We start from the raw sequence: 24,010 nt of genomic DNA, 5'->3' as shown, positions 1-24,010 counted from the left end.
CCAAAGGTTTTCCATTAAAAAGAGAAATTTACTGTCTGGATATCAAAAAATACAAATAAAACCCAGTTTTGGAACCAATTAGGTCTTGCTCAGGTATCAAGACATTAAAAGCAGGAGGTGGTTTGCATTTATAGAGTTTTATGTTCTCTTTCACAGGACCAGAAGATTTCTGTGTATGGATTGCAGGGCATGTGTCCCTTAAAGACTCCACTGAAGGGTTTAGACACTCCTGCCACTGTGAGCTGCTTCCTGGTGATGCCTCTTCTGAAAAGGGTAAGGAACAACCCAGGGGAAAAGGGGAGAAGGGGCAGTAGTGAGACTGTGCTGCTGGGCCAAGCTGCCACTCTCAGCTGGTGCTGAAGGGCTTTGCTATGCCCAGGAACATTTTGGCATTGCAAGGAGAAGGTTTCCAGGTCTTTCTGCGTCTGTCAGAGGACAGAGGTGTGGGCAAGAACCTGAGTCAGGGGACCAAAGCTGGCACTTCCAAGCCTGCTGCGAAAATAGTCAAAACAGATAAAATTCCTCAGCAAGGAAGTTTTCCAGCTGCATTTCCACTTCACTGGAACACAAGGTTTAAGCTGATCAAGCAAAGTGGAGAAGACAAGAAACAATAATTAGAATAGAGATTTGTTAAGTGCTAATGCAGGACGTGGGCACATCCAGCCCCTTGTACCCACTGTTTTCCTGGCTGTGCTGTCATTTGTGTGCACAGTCATCCTGAAATGTTATCTGGGTTCAGCCACACTCCTGTTTTGGTTTTGAAGGAGAACACTTAGATAATACAGCTGGTTTGGGTAATGCTCTTATGGGTAACAGGGATAATTGCTCTTATGGGCATTAAAACAAATTCTGTGTTCTCTGCCTTGCCCTGGAATTGCCACCATCCCGTTCTGGCAGGAGGAATCTGACCTGGGTGCCCATTGTAGCAAGCCTTGGGAGATGTATAAAAACTGTTTTCCTGCTGAATTACCTCCGTTTGCTTAGAGCCACCTCAAGTGAAAACATGGAATTATGTTCCAACATTACTGGTAGCTGTGTAGTCTTTGCAAATGCCAGCAGGCTGGGATGTGTCTGAGAGCTGCTGGTTTATACCAGGCCTGTCCCGAGCCATTGTCCATTTCTGGCTCTTCTGCTGGGATTGCTGAGTCTGAGGCAGATGGTTTGTGTAAGGTGTGCTGCTGCACTTCCAAACATGGTGTAAGTAGAGCTAAAGTAGGGCATTGATGTAAATTTGGCACAGGGCTGGATTTCTCTGCATCTGTTGGCTTTCCTTGGCTCCCGGACCTGCAGCGTTTGTCCGCTGTGGAGTTTCATTTCTGATGTGTAGGGCAAATTTCTTTTTCATGCTGGCTGAGGTTCCATCCAGGACAGTCGAAGGAACCTTTTGCTTTCAGCTTTTCCACTGTCACACAGCTTGCAAAGCCATTCCTCAGGGGTTACGAGTGGCTTTATGTCTCCTGGTTTCTATTTCCAGTTTGTGGCTTGCCTAGAAAATGTCATAAATAATGCCAGGCCCTACAATAGCAATATTGAGTCTAGACACCTCCCTTCCTCCCCCAACCCTACCCAACCTTCCAGAAATCTACCTCCCTTCAGCTCACTCCTTCTCAGTTTATTGTAGTTACTTTTTCCTCTCTCCTTTCTATGAATGAGTTTGGCAGTGAAATGGCCAGAGCAGCAGCCTGGGGATGTGCAGACCAGGCTGGCAAGAACTAAACCAGCCAGTTCTTCCAAAAAACCTATGTGGAAAGCTTACACTTGTCACACTTACTGCCTGGCCAGCAAACTGTACCAGAGTTATCACAGTCACTGCTGTCCGCTGGAGAAGAGAATTGCATTTCCCTTTAGCTGGTGAGATGTGAGGTAACTTTTAGTCAGAGAATTGCCGAGGGATGTTGCTGGGAAGGGGAATTCTTTACGACTGCCTTGGGAAGGCTGATCCAAAAGAAATAGTTTCCAAAACTTGGTTTCTCATCCAAAGGAAGCATCATGGAAATTTGAAAGCAGGCAAGAGGGGCCCACAATCTGAAACTCACCCGCCAAGGAAAAGTCTTGTACAATTTAAGCTTTTTGTTGCATGCTTTTTGTCACCAGGATGATTCTTTTTGGTAAACAATACAATTTTCAGCAGAATAAAGCAAACAAATTAGCAAATGAGCAGGTTAAAAAGGGCAAACCAACACACATTCTGCCTTGGTAGAAGACAAGTGGAGGGAAGAGATGTGGAGGGAGAGAGAAACCTGAATGGGTGCAAATCTTTGGCCCCGCGCAGAAACCTGGAACGCGTGGAAACAAAAGCTGCATTTAAAGGCTGCAGCCAGCAGTGCCAGACCCTGTGGGGACAGGAGGACGAGGAGGAGGTGCCCAGGCCCTGGTGCAGGGTTTTTTGCTGTTCCTGCTGGCCTGCTGACAGGGGGACAGGACGTCTGGGGCTGGCTCATCCCCGCTCATCACTGCGGCGCGGCCCCGCTCGGGGCCTGCCTCTGGCACGGCCCCGCTGCTGGCAGCACGGGGCCTTCAAATGCACTTCTGTTGCTGTGTGTTTGTGTTGGCTCCTCGAGGAGCCCAAATGTTGAAAATGAATTCTGAGAAAGTTACTTAAGGTGTCTGGAGGCTGCAGCCCTGCCTGCCTGCCTGCCTTTGGTGGCTGCTGGAATACCCTGGGCAGGGGGGTTTTGCTTCACCAGCACTGGGTAAAATCTGGCAAGAATTAATTGTGGCATCTGTGGGGAGGTGGTTTTTGACATGGTCTTCTGCAGAACTGGTCACTCCCTCAGCTCAGTCAAGTGAGGGACGGCAGGGCATTTCTCAGCATTTGCTGCTTGTTTCTCGGAGAGATAACAGCAATGGCTGGATAGAAACAGGTCCTGATAGCCAAGACAGAAAACAATAAGTACCCCAATGGAAAAGATACCTCCAAATTTGCTTCCACCATTATTCCATCCCAGACAGGCCAGGATTGGCATTGGTATTACTGGTAACACCAGTGACCCACCTCTGCCTGGTTATGGTGCTGACTGCTCAGTGCCAGGGAAATTTGGCCTGTGGAACCCAAAAGGGAATAGAGATTCTGTTCTGTAGTAGCTGACACTAATCAAGGAATTCAAAATAATTTTTTGTGAAGACTATACTTGGAAAATTCAGCATTATCAAATCAAATGAGACAAAATTATAATCTCTGAAGATTTTTATAGTGTCCTGTGTCATGCTAGGAGCAGTTCAGGTTGACATGCCTCATCTGATGCTCCCATTTCAATTTAAATTTTCCATTTCTAGTAATAAATGCCTCTTGTGCAGAGTCCTTCAGACTGAAAAACTTGGACCATTTTTTACCAGAGAAATGTGGGCTGTTCTGCTTTGTTTTTTTCAGTTTTAAGTAATTGAACTCCCTTCCAAAGAAAAAGTAACCCAAAACCCAGCTTGTGCAAAGCATTGTGCCATGATCCAACCTACTGATGCAACTCCTTGGCAAAGGCACTTCCAGGAGCCTTTGCACCAGATCCACATGGCAGCAAGAACATGGCACTGAGCACTGCAGGTCGTCGGGGTTTCTTTTAATTAGTGGTTAGAGAATTGGGACTGGACTGAGTTAGTCCAAGCCCCATTTCACAACTTTCCACTTGCTTTCCTAGTTTTTCCCATTACAGTAAAATTCTGCTGTGATCTGGATTAGTCATAGGGGCTCAGTGCTCTCGTGGTTTTACTCATACTTGGTGAGCAGAGAGTGTCTCTTTGTCCAGGACTCAAAATGAGCCTTGCAAGCAGAGCTGTCAATTAAATAACATTCACCCTGCACTACCTGCCCCCCAATAGCTGGGGCAAGCCAGTATACTGATTTTTCCAAGGGTTTACAGCCTGAGAACTATTGTCCAGGCCTGGCAGAATCAAGATCCCTGGAAGGGCACAGGGATGCCTTAATTTAGTTTTTGCATTCCCAGCTAAGAATGACTGAGCCCTCAGCCCCTCACTGGCATCCTGGGCATGCCAAAGACAGGGCTTTCCACTGTGGAGAGCCTGAGCAGGGGCAAGGTTGTGTCAGCTCTGTGCTGCTCTGTCTGGTTCTGTTTGGTTAGCTGTGCTTAGTCCAGGCAGCAAAGAAGTCCTGGGTAAAATGGTCTTTATTTAGAATTTATTGCTCCACAGGGAGGAAAGAGAAAGGCCTTTGAGGTAAGTATTGTTTTATCTGCTTCACACATGGGGGAGTTTCTGGTAGAGGCCCAAGGTCAGGGGAAGTTTTGTTCCCAAGAGATCAATTTCCCAGCCTGTTTAACAGCATTTGCTCCGCTGGGATGAGCTGGAGGAGTTGCTGAGCCGTGGCCTTCTCAGCAGCTCCTGCCCCTGGGACACGAGGGAGGCATGGCCACGGAGCTGGAGCTGTGTCCAGCACATCTGTGCATTTAGGGACAGGTTTTTACCCACCTGCAGAAGTGTTCATGGCACTTGGCAGGTGCTTTGCTGCCGCTGTGTGCCCTGGGCTGGGATGTGTGAGCTGCCAGGGATCCCAGAGCCAGAGCACATCCCTGGGAGGAGCAGAGCTCTCAGAGCACCAGACTGTGGGTGAGGAGCAATCACTGGATGCTCTTGTTTGTGAGAATATTTTTCTTTCCATTTTCTTTCCATTTTTACTGCATTTCTTCCATTCCTCTCCTACCTACATTGATAGCAATAGCTTTACTCCTTTTTGGAAGTGAGCCGGGTTTCTACAGCTGGATTCCTGGGATCATGGTGGCTGTCTCTGAACATACTCCAGCTTGAATTTGTTAACCTTCAGGGCAGGCTGCCAGGTCTGTCTGTCCGCCCCTGCCAGTAAAGAGAGAGGTAATGCTGGGTGAAAGGAGCCTGGCTCTGCAGCAGCTTCTAGGGAGTGACTCCTTTTTATGTTGTGTTATCACTCTTCTGGGGTAAGTTACTGATGTTCTTGCAGAATGTGAGAGGCAGGCAGAGCTTCTGGGAATGAAAACCCTTCTATTATAAAGAAGCAAAGAAACAGAAAAAAATTCTTTGCTGTGAGGGTGGTGAGGTCCTGGCACAGACAGGTGTTGGACTCCTATCCCTGGAAGTGTTCAGGGCCAGGTTGGATGGGGCTTGAAGCAGCCTGGTCTAGTGGAAGGTGTCCCTGCCCATGGCAGAGGGATGGAATGAGATGATCATTTAGGTTCCTTCCAACCCAACCATTCTATAATTCCATGAAATTTTTCTCTCTTTCTCGCAGAACTCATATGTGGTGCTGGCTGGCTTGTCAGATGGGCTGGTAGCCGTGTTTTCAGTGTCCCAGGGCCTGCCAGGAGACTGCTCCTACCTGTGCTCCCACACAGCCAACAGGTCCAAGTTCAACATCCCCGACAGCGACCCGCGGCAGAACCCGTACCCGGTGAGGGCCATGGAGGTGACCGGCAGCGGGGCCGAGGTGTGGTACAGCAACGGCCCCGGGCTCCTGGTCATCGACTGCGCCTCCATGGAGATCAGCAGGAGGCTGGAGCCCTTCAGCCCGCCCTCCGTCATCACATCCATCGCCTGCAACTCCGAGTGCCACGGCGAGGAGGTGCTCTGGTGTCTGGACGACAAGAGCAACTTCCTGGTGATGTACCACGCCACCAGCTACCAGCTCTGCGCTCGCTACTTCTGCGGGGACTGCAGCCCCCTCAGGGACATGTTCACCATCCAGCAGCCCTCGGCTGCCATCCCGGCCACGGCCCCCATCAGCCACGGGGTGATGGAGAGCAACCCCCCGGGGGACATGAGCATCATGTACAGCCCAGACGTGGGCACCCAGATCCTGAACCACCAGGACTCGCTCACAGATTACTGCTCTGTATCTTCCTACTCCTCCTCGCCTCCCAACGTGACCCGCTGCCCCTCCAGCCTGCCCAGCTCGCCCTTGAGCTCTTCCAGTGCACCCTTCTCCACGGATTTTGAGGAGTCTGAGAAATTCCACGAGCTGAAGGCTCCCCTGGATCACGATGCTTCACCTGTGGGTGATAACACAGAGCATCTCCAAGCAGTCAAGATTCTTCCCGTAAAAGACCTCATCTGGATCCCCAGGTAAGTGGGTCACTTAACCAGGCAACTTAGTCAAAATCCCTCCTGGCTGAGCATGAGATTAACTCAGGCTAATTCAGCAGCTTTTACATTCCCAGTATGATTCACCTGGCCAGAAAGTCAAGTTACCATTAAGAAATTCTGTTCCCAGTATAATGGAACATGGATTTTCTCTGCCTTTTGGAATTATGCAGTGTTGAGCAGAGTGGCCACGTGGAAAGCCTTGCTGGGTTGGTTTCAGCAGAATGAGAAGGGGGTGGTCAGACTCCAAGCGGTGTTTCCCCAACTACTGAGGAAACAAAGAGCAGCAGGCAGCCTCCTTGCTTGGACACAGCCCTGGCAAGTCCTGCAGCCTCCTGTGGAGCTGATGGGAACCTCTGGGAAGCTGAGTTTGCTTGTCACAGGATCTCTCACTGCACTGGATTCAGGATGCCCCTGTGGCATCACGGTGCCCCCTCTGTGCCTGCAGGTGGGCATGGAGCAGAGGATGGATATCCAGCATGGATCTTCCTCAGCTGACAGCATCCCCAGTGCTGAGGATGTGACATCTCCCTCGTTTCTCTTCCAGGAGAGGAGGGGACATCATTGTGATCGGGCTGGAGAAGGAGTCGGGCACGCAGCGGGGCAGAGTGATCGCGGTGCTCAAGGCGGCTGAGCTGGCTCCCTATGGGTGAGGCTGCCTGGGCACACCAGGGGCACAGGGGGCTGGGGGTGCACGGGGGGCTCTGCAGGCTCTCAGGGCTCTTGGGAACTTCTCTTGGCTCCCAGCAGCTTCTGAGGAGTTCCCAGTGGGAGGACAAAGTTGCTGGTTGCACATCAAGGCTCTTAGAGAGGGGCAGTGAGGAGAAGGCTCTGTGACTGCAGCCTGGTCTCCAAAATCCCACAATGAGCACCCCATAATGACACAGCCAGGACTGTGCACAATGTGATCGAGTTGGCCTGATGCTGCCTGGTGCTGGCTCCCTGTGCTCTGAGGGCACCTGGCAGAAGGTCAGAGCAGCCTGGCAGCCTCAGCCCTGTGCTCAGAACAAGAAGTGTATTTATGCAGAGCACGGCGCTTGTCTGTGGCTGCATTCACGTGGGTCAGGTTGATGTTCTGGCTCTAAATGAGCACCTTTGTGCTGTGGGCAGTGACAGGCCAGGGGACGGCTCCTGGAGCACAGGGGAGAGCAGTTATATACATTAATTTAAAATGTTTCATACAGAGAAGGAGAGTCAAGGAAATAAATAGCTGCTGGAGAGGTGGGGTGTTCCTGCTGATCACTTAAATACCAGTCTGGGATTGTACTATTTATGTCCAAACAAATGCAGGTTAAGCAGTGCTAAGGATTATAAATGATCGTTTATTACTGCCAGGTAAACACAACAGGAGATCAAAGGCTCCTGCCATTCCCTCTACTCTGAACTGTCTTTAGCTGGGAGGAGAGAATTCTCTTTATTGGTCACAGATACTCTTAGGTTTGTTTTGCTTAACTGAGGTTGAGTGTGGAGTTCAGGTAAAGTGATTCCACATCTCACACCTGTCCTGCCCTGCTGCCTGGCTGGACCAGGCACCATGGCCACTGACCCTCCCTGTTTGAGCAGCAGGATAAAGGGCAGAAGGGGAGGAATAGGAGGGGGCTGCTTGAATGGCACAGCAGAGCAGGCAGGGGGCTTTGTAGGGGCAGTTTGTAACAACAGCCAGCTGCCAAGGAGAGTCCTGTGGCCAGTGCTCCCAGCTGGGCACCTTTGTGGGGAAATACTTTGGCACCAACCTTCCCCATCTGCTGTGGGAGTGGGGGAAGGAGCCCAGTGAGGGCTGCACTCCTGTCCCTTGGACCCTGCAAGGGCAAAGTGTCATTGTCTGCCCAGTCACCTCCCTCTGAGGTACCTGCAGGGCCAGCTTCAACACACACCATGAAGGGAAGGACATAGAACACAGACCACACAGATCCCTGAGTGCTGCCACAGCTGTGCCCGCTGCTCTGGGCTCGGGGCTCAGCCCCTGAGCTGACACAGGCAGGCTCCATCCCACTTCCATGCTTTACTCCAGGCTCTGGAAGCTCTCAGCTCTCAGGCTCTCTGTCAGCTGTGTTATGATGGAGCTGTTCTGAAAATGCCCAGCTGGCAGCGGGAACAAGAGTCTGTGGATTTAGCAAATCAGGAGATTAGCAGCAACTTCAAATGCCATGGCAGACTTAAGCCCCCACCTGCATATTTAGGCACCTGAATCCCTTTAAAAACCTTTTCCCATGTCACTGAGCTGCTTGGTTTTGATGTGACACAGTTTCTGATCCCTCTCTTTGTAACATTCTCCTTGCTGAAGGATTTGCAGCTTATAAAAAGCTTGTGTAGCTGGAAGGGAAGCTCATGAGCCAGTGCTGCACTCGCAGAGCTGCCCTTCCCTGCAATGCCCGTCCCTGTAATTCCTGTCCCTGTACCATCCTTCCTGTAACATCCTTCCCTGTAACATCCTTCCCTTTAATGCCCTTCCCTGTCCTTTCCCTGTAACTCCTTTCCCTGCAGTTCCCTTCCCTGTAATTCCTTTCCCTGCTCTCTGCTCCTCCCCAGGACGCTGGTGGACGCGGCTCTGGTGGCGAGGGACACGGTGGTGTGCTGCTTTGAGAACGAGCACATGGAGAGGTGCCTGGCTGTCTGGAGGGGCTGGAGTGCCAGAGACTTTGACATTTTCTACCAGGCCTACGAGGAGCTGGGCAGGCTGGAGACCTGCATGCGCAAGAGAAGGTAGTGCCCGTGGCGCTGCACCCGACACAGCGGGAGCGTCCTGGACTCGGAGACACACCAGGGCTCATGGGGGAGTGTGTGCCTGGTTTGCTGCTAGTGAGCACCCTGGGGTTCCCACAGCCCCACCAGGGCTTTTGGGGAGTGAAGAAGCCGCTGTGAGCAGGGCTGGGAGCTGGGCCAGCTCCCTGCTCTGTCACACGCTCCCCTGTACTGGTGAGAGCAAAGTTTGCTCATCCCCCGATTTCCAGTTTGTCCTTCCCCGTTTTGAATTCCTTCCTCACCTTCAGCATGCCCTGGCTGCTGCTGCTGCTGTTGTTGTGTGTGTGTCAGCCAGGGGAGCTCCGTGGGCTCTGCCCTGGGTGTCTGAGCACGTCCCAGTCCCGCTGCCTGCTGGCCGGCAGCGCGGGCACCGAGGCTGGCTCACCCTGTTCCCAGGAGGAATGCATCTGCTGGAATCCCTGCACTGTGGGGCTGCTTCCCACCTCCCTGCAACTCCGTTAGTTAGGGTGTGTGTCCTACTTCAGCTGTAGTCCCTGTGTAGAGACCTCCTGGTGTAGGAGCCAGGGAGAAGCTGTGGCTGGCCACTGCATTTCTGGTTCCTAGAAGCTGTAGTGGTGCAGAGTTCCTGTGAGGGAGCCCAAAACAAGGAATGCTGCACCAGGAGTGAGTGAGCTGGCTCATGGCACTGCTGCCTTGTCAATGGAGCTGATGGAAAATAAAGCCACTGGGTGTGACAGATATTCCTGATGGAAGAGAAGGGAGTCCAGGAAGGTTGATAAGCTGTCTCTGCTCCACTCCTGTTTCTCTTGGGAAATGCACTCTGGAGCAGCAGGAACACAATAAGCTCAGTTTGCCTGTGTATCTGTGCAGCTTCTGCCCACCACAGCTCATATTTTATCTTCATTAGTGGCCTGGGATGCTGTATTGGCTCTAAATCCAATTGCACTTAATTATCCCAAGCATGTACAGCAGTGTAAAGAGTGCCCCCAGCTAAGCACCCTGTATAAAGGTGTACAGTTTGAATTTTGGACCTTTCCTTTTCTTTTTTTTTATCCCAAGAATCTCGTGTGAGCATCGGCAAGGCTGGCCAAGGCCGAACGGGCAGGTTAACCCTCTGGTTCACATTTCTGTTGCAGGCTGCTAAAATATCCTTCTTCAGAAACAGAATGTATCTTAAAATAAACTGATTCCTCCCCAGGATGACACTGCATTGGTGGTTTTTATTGGAAACCCAACTGGCACTGGGTGTTTGGGGGTTGCAGTGTGATTCAAGTTCTGGTTGTGATGGGCACAGCTGGAGTCAGGGCTGTGAGTACAGACTGTCTCCATTCCTGGCCTTGCCTGGGACTGTCACCCTGTGCCTCTCCAGCAGCTCATGATCAGGTACGGCAGCACCAAAATTTCCCTCCCTTGCCAGGACAGGCTCTCTGCCTCTGTCTCAGGGCTGGGCCGAGGTCTCATGGTCACCTTTTCCAGCTGCCAGATTCTTTTGACTTGCAGGAACACTTCCCATGATACCTGAAGCATCAACAGGAGCTACAAAGGAGCTCATTCTTTCATTCAGCCTTGCAGGTTTCCTTTGAGGAAATATCCTGTGGGACAACCACAGCAGTTCCTTACTGTCCCTGTTGACCAGAACACCTTGGGTGCTGTGCTGCCCCCAAAGCCAGCGTGGGCTTGTGCCCACCATGGGCTGCCCAGTGCCCATGGGGGAAGCTGGAGCATCTCCCAGACCTTGGGTGGGCCCTGGCCAAGGCCTGGACACAGCAGGGCCTCTGTTCTGCTGGACACTGCTCTGGGGCTGTTGCTGCACAAGACCCTTCCTGACACACAAGAGATCCCTGCTTTGCCAGGTGGGTCAGGGTGCTCAGCTGGGGAGGGAGCAGAAGGGGGTGGCACCTGGGTTTCATGGGACCTCTGAGTGGTGGGTGTGTGTCCCAAAACCTCCAGGAGCAGGGGGTTGGTTCCCAAAAGCAGTTCAGAGCCTGAGTGTGGCTACCCTGGAATAAGAACAAAATCCCCCCCTCAGCAGCCCTGAAACCTCATTAGCACAAGGCTCCATTAGGTGAGCACTGCACGTGCTGCAGGAATGATTCCCCGGGGGCAGAAATAAACAGACATTAAAAACAACTAAATCAACTCCCACGAGTTCAAACAGTTTGAGATTTCAGTGCTCCCGTTCTCCTGATGGCAGGTACAGGTGAGGGGCATCAGGGGAAAGGGGTGGGGTCACAGCCAAAGGCAGGAAAAACTCCAGAGCCCGGGAACAAGGGGCAGGAGGAACCCCAAGTGTGGGTCTGGGGGACCTGCACCTATCTCAGTCCTCACTATTTTGTTTCAGCTGATAAAAATAAGCCCAAGCAGGGCCCTGGCAGGGGGTTATTCCTTCAGCTGACAGAGGAGAGGCAAGAGAACAGCAAGAGAACAGCTTTGGGCTTGGTGCTGGGGGGAAGCGGATGCTCTGGGAGTGGATTAACCCCAGCACCAGCAGTGGGAGGGCAGGGCGTGCCAGGGGTGTTATTTACTCATCAAGGAAGCAAAATGAGATGAACAGGACCTGCCTGGGATTAACTGAGCCCAAAAGCCCCCCCAGCTTCCCTCCCTCACTCCTGAGAGCAGAGCCATGCACATCCCTGGGCTTTTCCCTGGAGTGCTCCCTGGTGCTTTACCTGCTTTGAAAGGATTGGATTCAATTCCCAACTGGATACTGATTCCTGTTCCTGGTTTGGCTGTTTCTTTGCTGGCATCAGTGCAGAGTCAGGCCCTGGGATGAAGAACAGCTGTGCCCAACATCCCAGTTTGGGGCATGGCCTGAGTATTTCTGGGGGGAGGCATGATGTAGGGGCAAACTACAGGTTGTATCCCATATCCTGATGCCCACTCAGGACATTTTGGGTGCACAGACCCCACCAGTCTGGGGCTGTCCAAACCCAACCTACCCCTCCATGTGTAGGAAAATGGGAATATTACAGCTCATTCTGCTAGGAAAGGAAAGAAGGGCTGGCTGTGGCACACAGTGCCCTGCACAGTGGGCAGGAATTGTAATTTAATATATTAATGCAAAACTTCACCTTCTGTGCCCCCAGGACAGGGAAGGCAGGTGAACACTGACACAGCAGCTGGATGCTCCCCATCCCACACAGCACCAAGGGCTCTCAGCTTCAGCAGAAGGAAAAAGAAGGTGATTTCTAAGGGAGCTGGGGAAGGGGCAGCACTGGCTGCTTTGTATTCTGCTACCGAAAGGACAGAGGAAATGAGTTTTCTTTAAAAGCTTTAAAAGGACAGGAAATACTCTGGTTATCTCAGGCCTGTCCTCAGCTTACCCCTGGGTTTGGCTTCAGGGGCTTAACCCAGGTGGAGCAGGGTGAGGATGGGGCTGGGGCTGGGGATGGGGATGAAAATGAGGAGAAGGATGGGATCAGGAATGGGGTTTGGGATAAGAATGGTGCCTGGGATGGGGCTGGGGCCGAGCTCACCTGCTCAGCACTGGGGACATCACTGCCCAGTGATGCTGGCACAGGGACCGAGCACACCCCAGCCCATGAGTGGAACATCCACAGCAGTTCAGGTTTCCCAGGGCTGTTCTGGTTCCACCCCAGCACTCAGAGCCGTCCTGGCACAGCAAACAGCCTTTATCTGCCCCACATCCCAGCCTGTTTGCACTGGAAGCTTGTTTTACCACACAACCACTTTAAACTCTGCCCCATTTGGGTTTTGGGAAAACCTAGAGTTTTCAGCCCTCTAGGTGAAAAGTCAGTAAAACACAAAGGTGGTGGTACTCTTTTGTCTTCTTTTTCTAAAAGGTGGAGCAGGACCCTGGCAAAGTCCTCTTGACACCCCCAACCAAACAGGGGGGACCTCCATTTCCAAGAGACTCCAGCCCAGCCTGCTGGAAATGTTGGAGCCAATCTGGTCAATTAAAGTTGAGGTTTTTATTGAATTAAAGTGTGAAAGTAAATTCAGCCAGCATTTTTTTTTTTTAATGTTAATTTTTTTCACCCCACTCATAAAAGTGATTTAGAAGGTGGTAGGGATTCCTGGGCTGGAGGAAACCTGGGAGATGCTTCTGCAGCTTGGAAAGGACATGGACACGTTCCTCACACCTGGGAGTGTCGGCAGCAGTTCGGATGTGAGGAATAAAAGTGGTTCTAGCAGCAGCAGCCAGGTAAAATCCAGGAAACCAGCTGGAAAGGATTCCTCATGGGATGCAGTGCCTTGGCTGGGCAGCCCAGGTTGTCTCCAAGACTGTCTAGGCCTGGAAGGAGGTGGTTTGTGAGCTCCAACTGGGATCAAACCCCTGAATTTGCTCCGGTCAGCACAAAAACTCACCCTGGCGGAGTCCACTGGGTACAAAACCATTCCCTGAAAAGGGCAGTGTCCCACCAGCCCAGGGATCAGCAAGGCCAGAGCAGAGCAGGAGCCCAGCGGGGCCTGGACCTTCTCCCCATTTCTAATGCCTCTGCAAGATTTTCCTTCCAAAAGCTCCCGGCTGTGGCTGACTGTGCACGCCGAGTATTTTTAGCAAGTATTCATGCGAAACAGCTCAGGATAATAATTTGCAATGTAAAGTTAGAGGCTTCCACAAAAACTCAGAGTAAGCAGATTTGGGTCAGCAGGACTTTGTGCTGATTGTGCTGAAAGGAACCATCCAGCCAGGTCCAGGGGAGCCACATGGGGCTGGAGCTGGGTATTGAGTTTTCTGGGTAATAAACCCTCACTGTGCCCACAGGACCAAACCCTGAAATCCTTCCATGGGCTGTGACTCTGCAAAGTCACAGATAAATAATGTCACAAGTAAACAGCCACATCCAGCATGACAGTCACCAGAGTAGCCACTGCCTTTCTGGACTCACATTTTCCCCCATCTCTTTTTGCCATCACTGATCCTTGAGCAGGAGGGAAAAGCTTTGAGAAAACAGAGTTAATAAATCCAGCTCCTCAGCCAGGGGGGAGCAGAGAAAGTGAAGGGTTTAACACCACGTGCCCAGGGGCTGCAAAGCTCCGTGTGGGTGGGAGTTTTACTGCTCTGAGGATGCCACAGCATCCAGACCAGGTTACCTGCACCAGACTAACGAGGGGAAGAATTGTCTCGCATTTTTAATTGTTTTAATAAAGAACCAAAGCATCTCTATAGACTGAGCACCACATCCTTCATTTTCAGGATGACACCATCTCATTTTCTCTGTGGCCCAGAGGAAAACACTCCATGGTTTTCCTGCTTCCTCAGGCTGAGGGAAACTTCTGTCCGAAGCAAACAACCGGAGTAAACTGAGGATGAAGTTTACTGAGGACAAAAAGCCCCAGAAGGGATTTTTGTCAAGGCTGGGTTAGCACCTACCAGCTGATGATTCTGTCCAGCTCCTTACAAGTGGGGCAGCAAATGCCACTTACTTTAGTATAAAATGGGGTTTATGTGTTTAGACTTTGTCATAAAGGGTTATAATTAAAACTTCACTTTAAAATGGACTTCTCTTAAGCTGTGAGTCCATAAAATATGTGATCAATTGCGATGTGAGGCCTCGAGGGCTGCTGCAAGCTTGGTACAAAACTCACTTTTAATAGAGATTTGGTAGCAGAATTAGAACTGCAGCAACTGAGAAAAAAACCCCAATACCACATGGTGCTGTTCTCAAAATGGCTTTTTCCAGTTACATTCTGCTTTTACCAGCTGTTATGGGCTAAAAAAAGTCCTACATAATCATAAATGTTAATAAATACAGTACAAGTAGGGGCTTTTTTCCTCCATTTTGCTGCCATTCTTTGGGGTGCATTTTCTTTAAGCTCTTTTCTGTACCACAAATACAAGTTGGGTTGTTTGTTTGTTTTGGTGGATTTTTTCCTTTTCCCTTTCCCTTGTGTGAAGAAACACCTCTGCAATCCCTAAGATTCTTGCTTTGGGACTTAATTTTGTCCTCACACCAACACCAAACAACTCCTAGAGCTATTAAAAAATAAGTGTTCAACCCACTTAATAATTATTTTCACTGTGTTTTGAACACACAAAACATTAGGGCACCATGCAGCCTTGTCACTGTATGCATTTGAAATGTACACTCAGGGGTATTTTCAGGCAGCAGAAGCACTTTAAACATTTTCATGAGGAAAAAGTCAAAACCAGGGAATGGCACAGCTCATCAGCACCAGCTCCTGATCAATGGGTTTGTTCTGCCTTCCCTCAGAGCCAAGGTGTAAACCCTGGGCTCATCCCAGACCACAGCACAACACAGAGGTTAAAGCCCTCTGGAAGAGAGAGATCCTTTTACCTGGGCTCACTTCCCAGGTGTGTGACTCTGCCTCCGCTGGGTGGAACGACACGGACTGACGACGGGAGCAGCTCCAATTGCAAATAAAAAAATCTTTATTGCATCTTAGAAGCAAGTCTTAAAAAAAAAAAAAAAAAAAGAAAAAAAGAAAGAAAGAAAGGAAAAAAAAAAGAGAGGAAAAGAAAAATTTTCCATGCACCTACATCCTTGGGACTGTCACCAGAAAATGATGAACATTGTAAGACACAGACTCTATGCTAGTTGCAGTTCATACTCCACACACGTGTAAACAATGGTTATTTCTTCTACTGGAATAGCAATTGCACTGTAAGATCCCTTCAAACATGGCAACAACCACCAAAGCCTTGGGTTTTCTCCATTCCTTCACTTGCCTCTACTTCCCAAAGAGCAGGCAAAGTGGAACTGAGGGCAATGGGATGAAATGGGGCTGGAGGATACAATAGAAAAATATATTGTTCGCTGGTTTTTATTTTCTGTTTCTGCTGAGCAGGATATTTACAGGTACATAGGTCCCAAGAGATCATCTGCTTCAATGACAATGTCCAGTCACTAAGTCTCAGTGTACAGGGTTCCCTATCTGGCTTTAAGGCACTTTATTTAGTGTATTTTCTCTTACCTTGCTAGATGTTAACTCATAGGGATCACACTTTCCTTGTATTCAGCCTCCTCATCCCCAGTTCCTCTTAGAATACCAAAAAAATTCCTAAACTCACTGAAGTCATTCCAAAAATGTTGAAGAAATTTGGGGGAGAAAAAAAAAAAAGATCCATGAAAAAATATTTTAGAAAGTAATCTTTGGAGATCATTTACTGTAAGTATGATGTACACTACCTTATCAGTGAGAAGATGCAATACATTCCTAATATATATATATATATATATTTACACACGCATATATATATATATAAAATATTAAAATGACTAACAGATATTCAAGGAAAGGTCAAGAACCTAAAACAATGGATATTAAATAAATTAACGGTCTAGCAGATACAGAAAAAAAAAAAAAAATCCCAGAACAAAACTAGCAATCCAATGCAATAATTGTTCCCGAAGGAAACGGACGCGATCGGGGACGCTCGGGCAGAGGAGCTCTGCAGGTTCTCCTCGGGGATTTTGGATTGTTCACTGTGTGCTGTCCTTTGGCTGCCAGAGATTCCCATCCCCAGCCCTTGCCCTGCTCCTCAGCATCCCCTGGTGCCCAGCCCAGCCTGTTCTGTTCCGTGAGCGCAGAGCACAGAGCCCACCACGGCTTCTTCCCCCAACATCCCAAACACAACAATTCCCACCAGGACCGACCGGATCACGGCTTGTGCTTGCTTCCTTCCCTCGCCTGCCCATCACAAGTGGAGGTGTGTTTTTAAACTGAAATAATCAGCTATTAGGGAAAAACATAAAACCCCTCCTGCGATTTACCACCCTTGCTCATCGCCACAGCGACTCGGATTTTCTAACGCAATTTGAGAATTAATGGCTAATCCTGAACCAAAGGAGCAGAATCTTTGCAAGGTAGCAGTCACATCAAAAACATTTAGACACAGCGTTTTGTCACTTGGCTTTGCACGCTCAGGTCCACATTTACAGAATCCCAGCCGTGAAGACAGCAATGGAAACAATCAGGCAGGAAACAATCTTTTGTTCATAAGGAAATTCTAATTCAAGTCAGATTTCCGCTGATCAGATAACTCTTAAACAACTTTTTTTCTTTTTTCTTTTTTTTTTTTTTTTGTTTGTTTGAAGGCAAATATTGATCACAGTTTTGTTCAAAACCAAAACCACAACAACAAAAAAACCCAAGGGCCTTGTTCTTCTCAAAACGAGCGCTTTGTAAGAAAACAACGATGATTTCTAAAATATATCCTGTGTGGTCTTTTAAAAGTGAATTATCAAAAAACATTTTCCCAAAAATAAATTAGATAATTAAAAAAAAAAGTCTTTTCCAGCATAGCTGGACATTAGGCTGTCCTCACTGAGCCATTAGTATTGCTGCTTTTCCCAAAATTTGGGTCGTTTTTTTCAAACCATATTTCAGCCAGCTGTTGTGTGGACCCATACGTTGAAGCTTTGGACCCCAAGCACATTTTATATTGTTTTGGATCAAGATTAGGGTCACAAAAAACAGGGTGATGCACATGGACTACTCCAATTTCTTGGCTTCTGAAAGTTTTTAAGCCAGCTTGAATGACTTTGTTAAATAGATCTACGTCTTCAAGGCCCCAGCCTTGGATGGAGACATCGAAGCCACCTGCTCGAAGAAGGTCAGCTTTGTAAATACAGGTGATACCAAAGCCATAGTTCCTCCAGAAACCTGTTTTCTGAGTGAAGGCAAAATGATTGTCACTAGGAACCTTTCCACTATAAACAATCTTTGGATCATACTGGCTAAAAATGATGGGAAAATATACTTGCTGACCCAAAACTGTGTTGGCTCTACACCGCTGGAGGAATTCTGTGGTAAACACTAAGTCAACATCACAGAAGAAAAGTAAAGACTCGTTCTGGAACTGAGAAGATCCGACTTCCAGAGCCAGCGCCCTTGAGAACTCCCCCGACACCGGCAGAACCTGCATGTCAGCCTTGGGGTACTTGGAGCGGTAATCTCTCATCAGCTCGATCTGCTTTGCCTTGTCAGGGTTGGAGTTGGAGTTGAAGAGCAGGACCACCAGCTTGACGTTCTGGTTTGGAATGAGGCACGTCTTTTCAAAATTCCCCATGAACCTCGCAAACATGTCGAACCGCCCAGAGAGAGGGATCAGGATGTTGATCTTCTTGTCTTTGAGCTCCTTCCTTTCTGCTTTGGACCTGCTGAGCTGGAAGGGGACAAACATCTTCAGCGAGTTGGAGAGGAAGGACAAGGAGCCAGAATCCTGGTTGATTTTGCTGGCCAGCTCTTTGGCATCCATCTCTTCGTGCTCCATGAACTGGATCTTGCTGAAGGTCTGCTGCAGGTACGCGTGCCTCCTCACGGGGACCGTCATCTTCTTCCCCTTGTGCTTCTTGTAGAGCAGCAGCAGGTCCAGCACGTACTCTGCCCCGTACATGGGGTTCACCCTGCGGTATCCGTACTGGATCTCCTTGAAGTCAATGATCCTCCCCCGCGTCTTGGCGTTGGCGTTGATCATCTCCATCACCTGCATCACGATGTCATCCAACGCCTCGCGCTGGGACGAGTCCATGCCCCGGCGGGGCGGCTGCCCGTCGGCGCCCGAGTACAGGTACTTCCCCGTCAGGAACTCCCACTCCAGGATCTCCTCGCGGTGCCGGGGCTGGAAGCGCATGAAGGAGGGCGGCATGCCCAGCTGCAGGTCCTCCTTGTGGATCTCGGTGTTGCTGTACTTGCTCATGAGCACGATCTCGCGGTGCAGCTGCACGGTGCGGTGCCGCAGCTCGGCGATCTTGCGGCTCAGCATGTAGCTGTGCAGCCGGTACTGGTACGGGGGGTTCTTGTTGGGGTGCAGCGTTATGGCTCGGTGGATCTTGCTGTTCCTCAGGTCACGGATGTAGCCTTTCTTGTTCTTCTCGTAATTCTCGTAGAACAGCTGCTGCATCTAGGGGCGGGAGAGAGAGAGGAGAAGTCAGAGCCTGGCAGAGCTGACCCTGTGAAAGTTTGCCCACGCTACCCCGCTGGGAGAGAATTCCCCCTCGCTCACAGGGCCAGAAGGCTTTCTGAATAAGCTGTGCTTGGGTTTAGGCACAGGTTGTAGCAATACCAGCTGCTATTCAAGGAAATTAAGAGGATTATTCATTGTGAACTGGTGAAAGAAACATCTATCATGGATTTGGGATTACTGCAGCCCATTCTAGAGGAATCACCGGCGGCCAAACAATTCTGCACTAAGTCCATTGTAAGCTCATTTCTTCACAACAACACACCATCACCAGGAAAATAACACCGTGAAGTGTTCACTACAAAACTCTCATTATTCATTTGTTTCCCATTGTTTTCATATAAATAATAAAGAAGAATAAAAAGGGATGCCATGTACATACTAAGCAAATCTGACAACACCTTTTCCATTACACCCAAATGCCATTTAAGCATTAAAAATCCAGGTTTAGGCATTAAAAATGCAGGTTGCTGAATGTTTTAGTCAAGATGCCAAATATCCTACCTTGAGAGTGCTGCAATGCAAAGCTACAGGTGTCATTTTAAAATGTCAATGGACAGTAAAGTGCACCTGAGATTCCTAGAGTTCCAGAGTCAGGTAATACAGAGTGCACACGTACACCATAATAAAAACATCCTTAACGTGGCATTTGCTATTCCAAAACAGGAAGATAGTGAGCTGAGATTAGATTCACAGCTCTCAGAAAAGCAGACCAACCAGCTTTACAGTCCTCAGCAGCTCAGGCAGTAGCTGATATCGTGAAAGGCAAACCAGGACGACAATGTGGAAAATAAACTGAAAATAAAACCTTGAGACCAAAGGTATATATCAGCTTAGATAATGGAAATTTAAAAAGACCACAGGCAGATTCTGTGTCACAGCACAAATGTCATCAACCTGCCAGAGCTGACACAGCACCCTCATTCAATATGGGATCCAATCTCTGTTACTGGCAGTGGAATCTGCCACAGGAAACACGGCAATAAAGCTTGTGTAAAAGGTCAGCAAAGAGCCAAACTCAAAAAAAGAACCAGGGAGAAGGTCTCAAATATGATGGCAATCAAACAGAGCACTAAAAAGGAAATCACAAGCACAGAAACCTTCCTTTTACCAGCTGCTCAGAGCCAGCACAAGTCCTGTTTTATTAGGCCTTCGGTTGCATTTTTCCCATTATTGTGGACAGACACTGAAGCTACGGGATAAACTTACACCTGGATTTAATTGCTCTATCTCAACAAGCTGGCTGTGTGCATGCTGAAACCTGACATTGGGCGGATCATTGCCGACAGCACGGAGCAGGCTGAGCCCACTGGGAGCAGGGACTGAACGTGAGCAAACGTAAATCACTGCAAAGGAGCGAGGGAGGGAGGGACTGCAGCACTACTGGCAAAGAAAGGACGCGTATTTCGTGGGTCACCAGCAGGCCCCCACCCCCTTCTCCTCCAGGTTCACCTTCCTCCCGCTCTCCCCAAGTGATCCCTGCTGCGTGCACGCTGTCTGGGAGCAATCCAGGCCAGAGATGGATGGATGTGCACAGGACGCAGCCAAAGGAGAACATCTTGGCCATGGCCCTTGGCAGCCTCAGATGAGCTGCCTGTCGAGATGGATAATGTCCCTGTGGAAGGCGTGCAGGATTGAACAGAGTGCTACGGGCAGAGGTTAGCGGGGCTTATCCCACGTCCAGCACAGTTATCCAAACTGAATGAACCTCATGCTCTCCCAAGAAACACGGTTTTTCCACTCACCCTAAAGACTATTCTTCATTTGTATCCCTGTATTGTTTCCTCTACTAATAAAGCTTTATTTTTTTGGTCACTTTGAATCTGGCTGTGGCTGTGAAGGGCTCTAGGAGACCTTAAATCACACCCACCTAGGGTCAGTCCCATGAGCACCATTTATGGCAGTGGAGAGCTCTCACAGGAAGAACAGGATCAGTCCAACACTGCAGGACCCACTTATGCTACTGACAACACTGATCCATCCTCTAACACTAGGCACATGTAAAACTACAAGTATTAAATGCATATGGTAACCAATTTCACTGACACTTTAACACCAACTATAGACAGGCTTTTCCAGGAGTCCTGTGACATCTGATAAAAATTCTTAAATCACATCATTGGGCCGCCATTATTTAAAAGAAAATTGACAACAGGATTTAATTTCAAGTCTTGTTTTGAATTTATAAGACAACAAAATCAAGACCATGCAGCCTGAATGCATTTACTCCAAAATTGCTACCTAGGGCATTCTGAAGAGGAAACCATGACAAGCAGAAAGGCTTTCAGATTACACAACAAAGTTTTAATAGAATACTGATGGGTAGGAAAATGTTATGAAACATCCCAATGGAAGTAAAGATAGGAACCCCTAGCAAATGGCACAAATTAAAATTAAGAAGCATATTTTAAATCTCTGGTTTGCCACTCAGGAGTAACCTCTTAGGTAGACCGGTTACCTTCTAATACTCCTTCCTGCCCCTTCCCAGAACTAGCTTGCTTTGAAAACTGAAAATAAAACCTATCTCCGCAAGCCTTTAGTGGGGCTCAAACACAAAGCAATTTACAACTGAAACATCAATTAACATGCACCTTGCTCCAGCCAAGGGGTGACAACTGCCCGAGCCCTGCGCTCCGGCCAACCCTGCCGTGCAGCTAATGAGGAGCACCACAGTAGCCAGCTTTTATATAATCCCATTTTTCAGGAGAATGCCTTGCAAGGCTGGTTCCATGTTTTCCCTGTGAAGCCTCCCCCTGTCCTGCTGCAGTGTCCCCCTGTCCCTGGCACTCAGCAGGCTGTGCCAGGATCCCGCAGCTCCGATCCCCGATGGGGAGCCAAGGTGCACCCCACACCAGCAGGAAACACAAACAAGGGGGCTGGAAGGGGTTAACAACTCCCTACTGAGAGTACAAGGAGTTACAAACCATTTCTTCAGTGACACCAAGCCTGCACACAAAGCCAAGTGGCCAGTGGCCAGCAGAGCAGTTTAACCCTTCTCGGGCCGAGGCGAGGGCAGACACTGGACCCAGGGCCACAGAAGGGCTGTGAGGTCCCAGGGCTTTGTCCCAGAAACCAGCCCCACATGGATTCTGTTTGCTCACCACACCTACACACTTGAAGGAAATGAGCAGTTCATTTGACAGCTCCACCAACACTGATTTGCCCAAATCATTAAGGCTCCCCAGCACTGGGTTCCATCACAAGGGCAATGCCCACCTATCACCAATCATTGCTAGTATAATTTATGATCATATTTGGGTCCAAACCATTGTGCTAAATATCACCAATTAGCACACACTGGCTTTTGACTCCACGCAACACTGGACAGCCATAAGGAAGATACAAAATCACAATTAATCTTGTGTACATCACCAATAGGTGGGTGGAAGAAGGCCATAGAGAAGGGAATACCTGTGATTTATTTGCTCCTCCCAGTCCCTAAACACACACAGGGAGTGACACAAGCCCAGGACATGCACGTCCCCCACAGACATTATGTGCCAAATCCCCCACGCCTGTTACCAGTCTTGAGAGTTGAACTCTTGCAAACTCTTCTTCTAGTGAAACAGGTTTCTCTATGATTCTTTTTTTAAAAAAAGAACCTTTCATGGATATTAATTTTGCAATGATTATATTCTAAGCATGCTTTATTCTAGCGCAGAGCACTGAGAGCATAGGGATACAAAGAAGAGCTACTCTTTATTGACCACTATTTACTCTAGACCTGTTGAAGCCTTAAAAACCCTAATGTTCCCCAAACCATTAGAGACTGAATGTTTAAACTGTGGTACAGCTGTTGTGGGCACTGCTGGCTCATGTCCAAAAGACCAACTGAAAGGAGAGAGTGTTATGTTCTTCGTTTTAAATGAAGAAGTCTTTTGCAGGCCAAAAAAAAGTGTACTGGAGAAAATGGACTTTAAAAATAAGACCAGTTTATGCAGAAACTGGCCTGCAGCCACGGATCAGCCCCCGAGGGCTTTCTCTCACAGCTCCAGATTGTGCTACCAGAGCCCAGAAAACACAGCCCCACAGCCTCAGGAACAGCAGCCATGGGTAAGACATGTTCTGTGGCAGGCTTTGAAATGCCCAAGGTGGGTTTCAATACAAAGCCCAGCTAATTGAAAGCCCAATGATGGTTAATGTCACCTCTGTCAGGAGGGGATGAGGGTGAGGGTCCCAGTGTGGAGCTGCAGGAGCAGTGCAGGTGCTGGGACAGCCCCACAGCCAAACCCAGGCAGGATGCTCAGGTCCATCTCCTCCTCACAAAGCTGGTGGCAAGGGGGCAGCTCCTGCTCAAATGAAATTAAAGTCCTTCTGCTACCACATCCCAAGGAACTGCACTAGCACCATTTTGCACTGATTAACCACAACACATCTCCAGTTTTCTGGTTTATACATCACCAATACAGCTCAACTGATGATAAATTTTGCCAAGGGAAAGGAGCAGCAGGGTTTGTGACTTCCCTCTGCTGGAGGGGAAGACTGTAGGGACCTCCTGGATACAACTCTGTGCATTCAGGGTTCTCTCTGTTTAAATCCTGATGCTTTACATCCCACAGCTAAGCTCTGACATGACTGAAGCCACTCCTCAGCCAGAGTTATTATGGTGGAGACAAACATGGGGAAGTAATGGATAAACACTCACTTCCAGTGAACTTGGTCACTCGTTCATGGCTTTAAGCTCCCCAGTTGCCACTACAGGAAAGGATGCAGGAAATGCCACTGGGTGCTGGGAGATCAGACTTTCCTCTCAGCTGGCAAGTGAAGCCCTGAGCTCTGGAGCACAATTAAATGATGTGATTCTTCAAACAAGTCACTTCTCACACAAACTTCATCATGTACTGCTGGTTCACGTTTGCTTTGTTTCATAAAGAGAGGCAAGAAAATCATCCTGAGCAGTGAGCACTCAAAATTTCCATGGCTGGGGCAGCAGAGGCAGATCCAGCTGTGGCCTCTGGGTGCAGTAAGCCCAGGCATGCTCTGAAGCAAGAAGTTTATTCTGCACAACACAAATGCCTCTTCTTATATGATCCTAAGTGGAACAGTGCTGGTCTCACTCGAGAGCCCTGCAGTGCCTCCTGCTCTCCTCTCCTCTCCAAAGTATTCCAGAAAGGAAGCCAAGAACTCAGGCAAGTTTCAAGCACAGCAAACTCAAGGTCATTGAATTCCCAAGGAATCTGTGAATTAGGAGAGTTACTGCTGGGGTTCAAGCTTTTGTGAACCATACCAAGTAGCTGTTTAATTAAACAAGTGTTTTTATTCCAATCCTTTCTTGTTTAAGCAAGTAGAAGAGCTTAAAAATTACTTATTCATTTAGTTTCTCAAACCAAGCAGCCTTTAAAGTATTTCCAGCTT

General features: G+C 48.9%; 2 protein-coding genes across 2 annotated transcripts in view; one reads left to right on the top strand and one right to left on the bottom strand.

Annotated features, from left to right (window-relative positions):
* The window catches only part of LRRK1 (leucine rich repeat kinase 1), a 69,311-nt gene extending 59,348 nt beyond the window's left edge, over positions 1-9,963 (top strand). Inside the window, exons 30-33 of the mRNA XM_059482093.1 lie at positions 157-273; positions 5,213-6,042; positions 6,608-6,709; positions 8,590-9,963. Coding sequence (XP_059338076.1) covers positions 157-273; positions 5,213-6,042; positions 6,608-6,709; positions 8,590-8,767 — 1,227 coding nt within the window. The 3' untranslated portion in view covers positions 8,768-9,963. The remainder of the gene's footprint in view (positions 1-156; positions 274-5,212; positions 6,043-6,607; positions 6,710-8,589) is intronic.
* Positions 9,964-14,656: 4,693 nt separating this feature from the next.
* The window catches only part of CHSY1 (chondroitin sulfate synthase 1), a 75,158-nt gene continuing 65,804 nt past the window's right edge, over positions 14,657-24,010 (bottom strand). The window contains exon 3 of the mRNA XM_059482483.1: positions 14,657-18,595. Coding sequence (XP_059338466.1) covers positions 17,003-18,595 — 1,593 coding nt within the window. The 3' untranslated portion in view covers positions 14,657-17,002. The remainder of the gene's footprint in view (positions 18,596-24,010) is intronic.

This window comes from Ammospiza nelsoni, chromosome 14 (assembly GCF_027579445.1).
Source record: "Ammospiza nelsoni isolate bAmmNel1 chromosome 14, bAmmNel1.pri, whole genome shotgun sequence".
In the NCBI taxonomy this organism is placed as follows: Eukaryota; Metazoa; Chordata; class Aves; order Passeriformes; family Passerellidae; genus Ammospiza; species Ammospiza nelsoni.
The sequence above is the reverse complement of the archived record's forward strand: the minus strand, read 5'-3'. Positions and strand labels throughout refer to the sequence as shown.